This window comes from Entamoeba nuttalli (assembly GCF_000257125.1).
Source record: "Entamoeba nuttalli P19 unplaced genomic scaffold asmbl_8971, whole genome shotgun sequence".
Classification (NCBI taxonomy): domain Eukaryota; phylum Evosea; order Mastigamoebida; family Endamoebidae; genus Entamoeba; species Entamoeba nuttalli.
Window position 1 is genome coordinate 1,294 of NW_008579389.1, and position 10,752 is coordinate 12,045.

At 24.4% G+C, this 10,752-nt stretch overlaps 4 protein-coding genes across 4 annotated transcripts; 1 reads left to right on the plus strand and 3 right to left on the minus strand.

Moving 5' to 3' along the window:
• Nucleotides 1–1,168: 1,168 nt before the first annotated feature.
• ENU1_190890 (hypothetical protein) lies at nt 1,169–1,834 on the minus strand (the record flags this gene model as incomplete). Its single annotated transcript, XM_008861807.1, has 1 exon — nt 1,169–1,834. The coding sequence occupies one exon, from the start codon at nt 1,832–1,834 to the stop codon at nt 1,169–1,171; it is 666 nt and encodes a 221-aa protein (XP_008860029.1).
• A 279-nt stretch (nt 1,835–2,113) lies between these two features.
• ENU1_190900 (protein kinase domain containing protein) lies at nt 2,114–3,917 on the minus strand (the record flags this gene model as incomplete). Its single annotated transcript, XM_008861808.1, has 2 exons — nt 2,114–3,589; nt 3,648–3,917. The coding sequence occupies 2 exons, from the start codon at nt 3,915–3,917 to the stop codon at nt 2,114–2,116; spliced, it is 1,746 nt and encodes a 581-aa protein (XP_008860030.1).
• Nucleotides 3,918–4,655: 738 nt separating this feature from the next.
• Nucleotides 4,656–8,135, plus strand: ENU1_190910 (tRNA splicing endonuclease, putative; the record flags this gene model as incomplete). The annotated part of the gene is made up of 1 exon (XM_008861809.1): nt 4,656–8,135. One exon carries the CDS (start codon nt 4,656–4,658, stop codon nt 8,133–8,135), a length of 3,480 nt encoding a protein of 1,159 aa, XP_008860031.1.
• A 62-nt stretch (nt 8,136–8,197) lies between these two features.
• On the minus strand, nt 8,198–10,327 carry ENU1_190920 (hypothetical protein; the record flags this gene model as incomplete). The annotated part of the gene is made up of 1 exon (XM_008861810.1): nt 8,198–10,327. One exon carries the CDS (start codon nt 10,325–10,327, stop codon nt 8,198–8,200), a length of 2,130 nt encoding a protein of 709 aa, XP_008860032.1.
• Between the last annotated feature and the right edge of the window lie 425 nt (nt 10,328–10,752).

A 10,752-nucleotide genomic window follows, 5' to 3' on the forward strand; every position in this document is an offset into this window, starting at 1 on the left:
CAATTAAATACATAATTTATAGAATAAAATAACAATTCATCATAATAATTGCAAGAGAAAGAAAGAATTAAAGATTAAAATAAAAAGATGATAAATGAATAAAATAGAAAAAATGATAGAAAATAACAGAATAGAAAAATAGAATAAGAATAAAAAAGACAAATAATGAAATTCATTAAATTATAGAAAATGAATAAAATGAAGAGTAAAATCAAAATAAATAATAAAGAAAAAAAGAATAAATAATACAATATATAAATAATAATACAATGATATATGAAATTACATTTCTTACAAATTATAAATTATTAATTATGTGTAAAATGATACTAATAAAATGAAATATTTAATTCAATTAATTTACAACACCATGACATTTACAAATATGAAATGAGAGAAATAAGATAGAAATAATAGAAATTCACAAACAGAAATATCAAAATATAATGGTTGTCAATTCAATTGTTATACATTCAAAAAGAATAATACATACGAATAAAATAATATAAAAAGAATAATTAAATAATGAAAAAGAAACAATAAATATAAACTATCATCAAATAATCCAAATTAATTAATATTTAATTCATAACTAACTAAATGTAATTGAAGAATGAATTAAAATCATTGAATATGTTTTACTAATACTCATGATGAATAATATGAAGTTAATCATTTGTACTGCTTTTGAATCAAAGAAATACCAAAGATAAAGTTGAAAGAATGATAAATAAATGGTATAAATTATCAGTTTAATGATGTTGAATTCCTTTATAAAGATAAAAACAAAATTATGCAATAAACAAAGAATATTTACATTATATAAAAGAAAAATATTTTTATTCAAACATAACTTCTCTCAAAATATGATATTTTTTAGATATTGACTTTTCAATGTACGTTTGTTTGAATGTTATAAAAGTGATGGACATATGATGGTTTCAATGAAAACATATTTTTTACTTCTCATTTATGAAAAGATTTATTTCATCAAACAACTAACACAGAATTTAATGTTAAAACTCGACAATTCTAAACAAAAAAAACTAATCTCCAAACATAACTGAGTTGGTTAAAATAAACTATTAAAACAATAAAAGAAATGAGTAAAAAAGAAGTAAACAATAATCAATATTACAAAAGAGGAATGAAACAATAACAATTACTATTAACAAAGACTCATCATCATAGCCATTGCCATATCAGGGTCTGTCATTTTATTAACATCTAACAAATTATATGCATCATCTGATATATCACTTCTCATTTCAACTCCAAGTTCTTTAAATTTATCAATAACTTCCTTACGAACATTAGCAAAAGAAGGAGTTTTAAGTTCATTTCTTTGAGATTTTTTAATGACTTCTAACAAATCAATCTCGTTATATTCTTCTTTTGGTTGATTCACAATTTTTGTTATTTCACGATCTATATCAATTTCGGAGATATAAACTTTAGTTACTACTTGACAAACATCACAATATAATTCACACTGTCCTAAATTAAATTTTGGGTGGAACAATAAACAAAGAGTACAAATAAACCGTTTTCCTTTACAACACCTTAAAGTATTCATTCCTTGTCTTACAGTTTGAAAACAAATCATACATATTTTATCATCGTCACAATAAGGCTCTTTACTTGGATAAATTGGTGCAATTTTTCTTTTACGAATTAACTTTTCAACAATTGAATTTTTCATACCTTTAGGGAGTATTATGTCATTTGGGAGATGATATTTATGAACATCTAATTGTTTCTTAAAATTATATTTAATTAATGCTTTAGGGTCATTTGGTAAATCACTTTTATTTCTTTTAAATAAGTGAAACATCCAACTTTGTTTTATCAGTTCAGTTTTGTTTTGATTTTTCATTTTGATTTTTTTTTCTTAATTAATTTTATCTTATTTGTTTTTCATTTGTTATTGACCTTTCTTTTCTTCTTCTCTTTTATTTTTTCTAAACTTGTAATTTGTCATATTCAAAATCTATAATTAAATATTATTAATTTAGTAAAATAAAACTATAATTATAGCTTTTCTGTAAAATTTAGAGGTATATTCTATTTTTATGAACTTACATTCTGTAATAGAACATAACTAACTTGTATTTTAAAAACTGTTAACTTCATCATTTGCTGATCTAATTCTTTTAGAAAGATTTAAAGATTGAATGACATAAGGATGTTTATATACTTCTTTCCAAGAAAGACGATCTTTTTCATGATGGGTAATTAAATGAAGAATAAGGTGTTTTAGTTGATCATTGATAATGATGTCATCTCTAAATTCAGCAGGAAGTTCATTTGTCATTGCATTTTGAAAGACATCAGGAATATCAGTAAATGGGAATTCTTTAGTAGCCATATAATATAAAATTACACCAAGACTATATAAATCAGCTTTAGCAGTATAAGGTTGATTTTTTCTTATTTCAGGAGCTTCATATAAAGGAGTACCAACCATTGACTTCATCATTCCATCAATTCCTCTTGAAAATCCATAATCAGCAATTTTGAGTAATGGGTATTTTGAAGATGATGACTTTAATAATAAATTAGCTGGTTTAAGGTCTCTATGAATTAATCTTTTATTAAAATGAAGATACCATAATCCACTACAAATTTCTCCAAGAAAATAACTAATTTCTTCGTTTGATAATGGAGTTGGTTTATTTTTAATATATATTTCTAAATTTCCTGCATTACAATATTCCATTACTAAATAAACATATTTCCCTTCTGGACTTTGTTCACCTCTTATTTCAGCAATCATTGAATGATTCCATTCAAAAAAATCCTTATATTCTACTAAATTAGGATGTTTACATAATCTCATACAACTAGCTTCACGTATTAATGAGTCAATTCTTTGTGAAATTTCTTTAATAGCAAATTGGGTATGGTCTGTATTTTCTGCTAAAAAGACTTGACCAAATTGACCATGGTCTAATTGTTTTAAGGGTTTATAATTTTCTCTTTTACCTTGTGTTCCATATTTATAATTCTTACACATTTGAATGAATGGATGAGTAAGAACTTCTTGCATTGAAATTCTTTCATCTGGATCATATTGAAGCATTTTGGATAACAAATCACATGCCATCTCATTTTGTATAAATGAAGAAACGTCAATAAATACTTGTGCTGGTATAGCACTGAATGAATCCATTTGCATTAACTCAAATGGTAATCTACCAACTAATAATTTAAATATTAACATTCCAAATGACCATACATCTGATTTAGAATGACTGTACCAATTTAAATATTCTGGAGCAGCATAATCAACGTCACATAATTCTAGTTCATTAGGGATTGTCTGTTCAAATTGATCACATAACCCGAAATTTGATAACTTTACTTTAGGGAAGATTGAAGCAGGATCTCGAGATAATAAAATATTACATGGATATAAATGAAGGTGTTGATGATTTAATGTTTCATAAATATATTCTAATCCTATTGCAATGTCAGAAATAAAAAATAAATTCTGGTCTTGCTGAATGATTGCATTACTTTTCCAATACTCATCAATACTTTTAAAACTACAATACTCCATAATAATCCAATATTCTAATGACCCTCTCTGTTGTTATTTAATATTTAATAAATTCTTATGTAATAAAATAAGAAAATGAACAAACAATTGTAGTATAAAATGAGTTGAAATATTGTAATACATGTGGATTATCAATAGTTTCCATATATTTGGAATAAACTTCTCTTCTTTTATTTTCCTCTATTTTATTTTCATCAACTTTAATCATTTTAATTGCAACAATACGAACTTGTCTATGTCTTAATCCTGATCGTTCTGTAGCTTTATATATTTCTATTTTACTATCTTTATACAATTCATCTTGAATAGTGAATTTAGTGACTTGTGATAATGGAGCGAGGGTGTAATTCTCCATTGAGATATATTTATTAGTTCAAAATGATTTTAGATCATATAACAAAAAAAAAGGTAAAATAAAATCAAAATAATAAAAAGTCGTTAATTAAGTGGTAGTTCATTTATTTTCTATCGTTCTTTACTTGCTAGAAACTAAGCACACAAATAGGATTTCAGAATGTTTACTCATTAATTATTTATTTTTTAGCCTTTCATTCTTGTTGAGAAATATGACTTTCTATTCTTCATTTCTTTTTTGGAACTGAGTTAATGTCTTTTCCTATTTCATCAACTTATCTATTTTTCATTTTATATGTTATCTCATCTTTATTTTAATCTTAAATGTATTTTAAAATTCTTCCTTCTTTATTTTCTTAATTTCTGATGAAAGGATATATCTTAACCATTATATTATTAATCCATAATTTTATCTATGACGATCAATAACATTATGCAAATCAATTTTTTCTTTTGATAATACATTTATATTAGCAAATAATATTACGACTATTATAAACACACTCTCTTTTATTAGAATAATTGATATTTCATTATCATAAATATTAATCACTATCATAATTGCAATATTGGTTAAGATGTTTTCTATTCAATAACAACATCATGAACAGACAATAATTAATGATTCAATGATTTGATTTCGTTTAATGGTTGTGATGTACCTGATATTCCATCTTGAAATTTAAATAAAATAAAAAAATTAAAACAAAATAAAAAATCTTAGTTTTTTTTTGTTTTAATGGAATCACCTCATCAATCTATAAGTGAAGATGACAATGATTATAACCAAATTTTTGATAAACTAAGTGCTGATGCAGAGCTAATTAATAAAAACAAAAGGAGGTATCCAACAGAGTCATGTCAAAAAGTTAAATTAACAACACATTCATATTCAGCACCAATAGTAACAAAGAAAGTGAAATGGCTTGAAATCTCAGAACACCAAAAAGTTGATATTGAAAAAGAGATGGTTTGTCGTGTCTTAACTTTTAAATATCCTTTCAATTCAGAAATAACAAAATTTGATTGTCCCCCATTAGAGTTTAAATCAGCAGAACATTATATTAATTGTTTTAAACCAATTCTATTTGATGAAATTCGTGCAACAATTCAAAAAAGTCTTATTGAAAATGAAGAACCATTTGTTGTTGAAGGTATAATAAATAAAATTGAAATAACAAGAAATGATGTTTTACTTTCATTAAATGTACAACGAGAAGAATGGGGAGAATTTGATTTAATAGTAGTCTCAAATGTTTTATTTGAAACAGGGACATTTCCAAAAAATTTTCCTTTTATACTTGGAGTTATTGTAAAAAAAGGAGAAGAAGATAAAGAGTCATCTTTAACATTAAGATGTTTAAAAACAACAGAACAAAACAATGTAAATTTCTTTAAAATTATTGGAAAAGGGAAAAAAGTATATATGAGAAAAATTACATCAATAATTAGCTCAGCAAGAGAATATCTTTCATTATGTACTGTACAACACCTTTCATTATTAAAAACATTATTAAAACCATCATTAAAAGATACTTCACCTTCAAATGGAATTTTTGGAAAATATTTACAAACAATGAAAGAAACTAATATTTTTAATTCATCTCAAATTGAATGTATTAATTCAGCATTATCAAAAAAAGGATTTTCATTAATTCAAGGACCACCAGGAACAGGAAAAACAAAAACTTTATTAGGAATTTTAGGTGCTATAATTTTTGGTAAACCAGCATCTTTCAATAAACAAGGAACAATAAAAATGAAACACTCAAAAATATTAGTTTGTGCACCTTCAAATGCAGCAGTTGATGAAATTGTATTAAGAATTCAAAATGAAGGAATATTAAATGGAAATGGAAAAAAACAAAAAGTTAATATTATTAGAATAGGAAATTATGCAGGTATTAACTCAAAAGTTAATGAAGTACTTATTGATACATTAATTAGTAATGAATTAATTAAAAGAGGATATAATGAACAAAAAAGAACAGAAAATGTTAGTTCAAAAATTGCATCAATTGAACAAAAAATGAGAGCATTAACAAAAGAAATAGAAGATACAACCATTGCTTTAAATAATGAAAAAGAAAAAGTAGTTTCATCTACTAAAGAAAATGATAAAAAAATTAATAGAATACACAAATATACACAAACATTAAAAGAAATGAATAATAAAAGAGATGCATTTAGAGTTACTCTGCAACAAATGAAATCAGAAAAAGGAAAAATTCAAAGAGATTTTGCAAAAATAAGAAAAGAAATTACAAAACAATTATTTGAAGAAGCTGATATTCTTTGTTGTACTTTAAATACTTCAGGAAGTGATATTTTTTTAAATTGTATTAAAGAAAAAATTGAAAATGTTATTATTGATGAAGCAGCTCAATCTGTTGAAATATCAACTTTAATTCCTTTAAGATTTGGTGCAGAAAGATGTATATTAATTGGTGATCCTCAACAACTTCCAGCTACTGTAATTTCTGTTGCAGCACAAAATTCTGGTTATGACAGAAGTTTATTTGAACGATTATATAAATGTGGAGTATCTGTTGATATGTTAAAAATTCAATACAGAATGCATCCTTTAATTAGAGAATTTCCATCAAATCAATTTTATTCAGGAGAATTAATTGATGGAAGAGATGAAAGTATTTTACCATGTTCTATTGATAAAGGATTTGGTCCTGTTGTATTTTATGATGCATGTGGTGGATTAGAAGAACGTGTTGGACAAACACTTGCAAATGAAGTTGAAGTTCAAATTGTAATTGGGTTATTAGAAGGATTAATAAAAAAATATCCAAATTGTAAAGAATGGGATATTGGTATAGTTACTCCTTATAGACAACAATTACTATTAATTAAAATGGCAATAGAAACATCATTGTTATTAAAAGAAATGTCAAAATTATGTGTTAATACTATTGATGGATTTCAAGGTAGAGAAATGGATATTATTATATTTTCTTGTGTAAGAAGTTCTCAAATAAAACCAAGTATTGGATTTCTTAGTGATATAAGAAGAATGAATGTAGCATTAACAAGAGCTAAAAATGCATTATGGGTTATTGGAAATAGTAATACTTTATGTACAAATAAAACATGGAAACAATACATTGAATGGCTTAAAGAAAAAGATTTAATTATTGAAATTAATGAAAATATTATTAGAGACACAAGTAAATATGGAGAATTTGGTATAACAAAAAATATTTCTAATAATCCTCACTTTGTTCAAGAAAAGAAAAAAGATAAAATATTTACTTTTGAAGAAATAGTTGAACTACAAGAACAACAAAGAATTGAAAAAAGAAATGAAAGACTAAAAGAAAAAAATGAAGAATTAAAACTTATTAATAAAGAACAACAAATTCAAATAGAAGTTAAAAAACAACTTGACTTAATTCAAAAAAGAGAAAGAAATAAAATGTGTAAACGTTTAAAATTGTTAAGAACATATGAAAATACTCGATTAGAAGAAGAATTACAAATTAGAAAAAAAAGTCAAAATGAAGATGAAATTAAAAAATTTGAATTGACAGAAAGAGAAGAAATAGAAAAAAGATTAGCTACTGAAAAAAATAGAATTGAGTCTTCAATTCAACAACTTCTTGATTCACAAGAACATCAAATAAGATCTTCTATTGAAAAACAATTTAATGAAAATCCTATACAATTCATTAATCTTCAAAAACCAAATAACTCTCAAGATCAACTTAATACTTCAGAAGAATCTAACAAAAATAAATCTGATGAAAATAATGATATTGATTCATTTGATTTATCACAAGTAGAAGAAGACAATGATAATACTTCAACGAAAGATAATAATGAGCAACAAGAAGAAAAAGAAGATGTTCAAAAGTCTGAAAGAGTAATAAACAATAGTAATCAATTAGAAGAAAAAGAACCATTTGATCTTGAAAAAGCTAGAAGCAATTTTGAGAACCAAGTTATTGGAATGTATCATGACATGTATGATATTGAAAATGATATTGAAAGTAGAGAAACTCATAAAATTAAAATTCCATCAAGAAAAATATCGAGTAAAATTAAAACATTAAAGAAAAAAGTAATTGAAACAAAGAATGAATTTAATAAAATTAAAGACTTCATTCCTTCATTAGTTTCTAATGAAGGTAATAATGAAAAAGAACAACGTAAACATTCTTGTTCTGAAGATTCTGAGTATGAAGAAAAAAGGACATTAATTAATTAATTTGATTGGTTTATTTAATTTAAACTTTAATCACTATAATTATAAACTTAAAAAAATATCAATTAATGAGATGGTCTTTGATAAACATATTCTTCATCTTCTATAACAAAACCATTGTCTTCAGTTAAGTCTGTTTGATTCTTATTATCTTCTTTAACTTGTTCTATAACTGTTTTTGTTTCTTCTTGTTTTGGTTCTTGAACAACTTCTGTTTGGTCAACCATGAAATTGTTAGTAAATAGAGAAGTTGGTTTATTAACAAAATCAAATGTCATTTCATTGTTGTTATTGTTACTAAAGAAATCATCAAATGAAAAGTCTTGTTTTGTTTCTTGTTTTTCTTCTTGGTTTATTTCTTGTTTTGTTTCTTGTTGTGTAATATATTCTTCTTTTTTTTCATTTAATTCAAATTTGTCAGTGTCTGACTTGCCTTCTTCAGGACTTATTAATTCTGGTTTATCTTCTTCAGTCCTTATTGGTTCTTCTTTAATTGGTTCTTCTTTAATTGGTTCTTCTTTAATTGGTTGTTCAAATGCATTATTAAATGAAAAGTCATTATTAAATGAAGTTGAACCAAACGTATTTGAATCAGTTGATTTACTAAAGAAATCATCAAAAGAGAAATCTTGTTTTTGTTCTTCTTTAATAATATTATTTTGATTATTATCTATCTCATGGCTAATGTCAGGATTTTTCTCCTCTTCATGATTGAATGACTCACTTATATTAACCTCTTCTTTTTTATTTTCTATAGGCTTACTTTCTCCAAATGAAAAGTCATCAAATTTTGGCATATCATTTCCAAAGAAATTATCAAATTTTACTTCTTCACTCTTTGATGTATTAAATCCAAAATCTTCAAATGGTTCAAATGATGAAGTACCATTTATTGAAGGGGTAATTTCTTTTTTTTCATTATTACAAAGAACACAATGACTTCCTTCATTTAATAATCCACATTTATCACATTTCCATACATTATTTCCTCCTATTTGAATACCTCGTTTAGTACAAACAATATTTAAAGTTTCTCCACAATTACATTTATTCAAATCTATTTTATCTTTACCACACTTCCAACATTTATTAACAATTTGTTTTATTTCTAATCCATTCTCTCCAAAAGATTGTAAGAAATTATTTACATTACTAATACAACAATTCATTTTCTTTAAATATTCAATAGCAAGTGCAATTGCTAATCTTCTATGTGGTTTTAGTACAGGTAAAATCATTAAAAAACAATTTAATAAAACACCTTCTTCATTTTCTTTTGTTTCATTAAATTCAATAATTTCACACATAAGAAAATATGCCTTAACTAATTTCGTTAATTTATTATTTAATTCCATTTGAGCACATTTTTTAAGTAATATTTCTGCATCATCAATTTTATTATTTTCCATTAATTTAAGGGCTTTTTTAATTTCTTCTATTTCATTTTCTTCTTTTTTTTCTTTTTTCTTTTCATCTTTCGTTTTTGGCTTTGCACCAAAAGCAAATGAGATTGCTTTAACTTTTTTCTTTTCTTCTGGTTTTGTTTCTTTTAGATTTATAACAATATTTACTTTCTTTTTTCTTTCCTCTTCATCTTCTCCTTCTTGTTGTTCATCTTCATCACTATCAAACCATTCTTTATTATCTTTTTCAAATAATGGATCTTTTTTTATGTCAAATTCATAATTTGGTGCTTCTTCTTCTTTTTCTACAACTTTCTTTTTTTTTCTTTCTTCAATTTCTTTTAATTTTCTTTCAAGAGGGTCATCATCTTCATCACCTTCAAGTTTTTTATTTTCTTCTTCTTTCTTTTTCATTTCAATATTAAGTCTTTGTTCTCTTTCTTTTTTTAATGCTTCATTAAGCATAGGTATATTCTTTTTCTGTTTAACAAACCAAGGTAAACAAAATGCAGGAAAGAGATAGAAATACCCTTCAATGATTACATCAATATAATTCTTTGGTTTTGTAGAATATTTCTCAAAGTCTTCAAAACTCAATGGCATTGTTGTTGATGGAAATAAAATAACTTGTAATTCTTGAATTAATTCTGAAATTGTGATATTTTTTTCATATGTTGCATTGACAAGTAAATTAAAATCTTCATAATTTAATTCATTTCTATTTTCTGTATTAATTAAATGATATGCAAGTTGGGTTTTTTCATGATCATTCAATGTTGGATATGCTAACATTTTTGACGCAAATGCTATTCATTTAGAATTATCTTTTTTTACTTGAATTTCATTTAAATATAAAACAAACTAAAAAAGGTAGTTTTTTGTGTGTTTTTATCATCAAATACTCTAAAAAATGATTTCGTAATTTCATCATATGGTACATCAAAGAAACGTTTAAATGAGTCATACGTCATTTCTAATTTCTCTATCTTTTTCTCTTTTGAAACAACCTTTACTTTAGAAAGATCAATTGGTTGTTGTTCAGCAACAATACTAAAAAATAAATAAAAGTCTGTCAATGTTTGATTATCAGCTTTTTTATATAATGCTCGTAATTTACTTTCAGAAAGTCCCATTTCTATTTGTTTCTTTTTAGAGTTTCAAGTTGAAACAGAATTTTCTTCTTCTTCTTTTTTCATAAAGAGAAAGAAATAAATTAA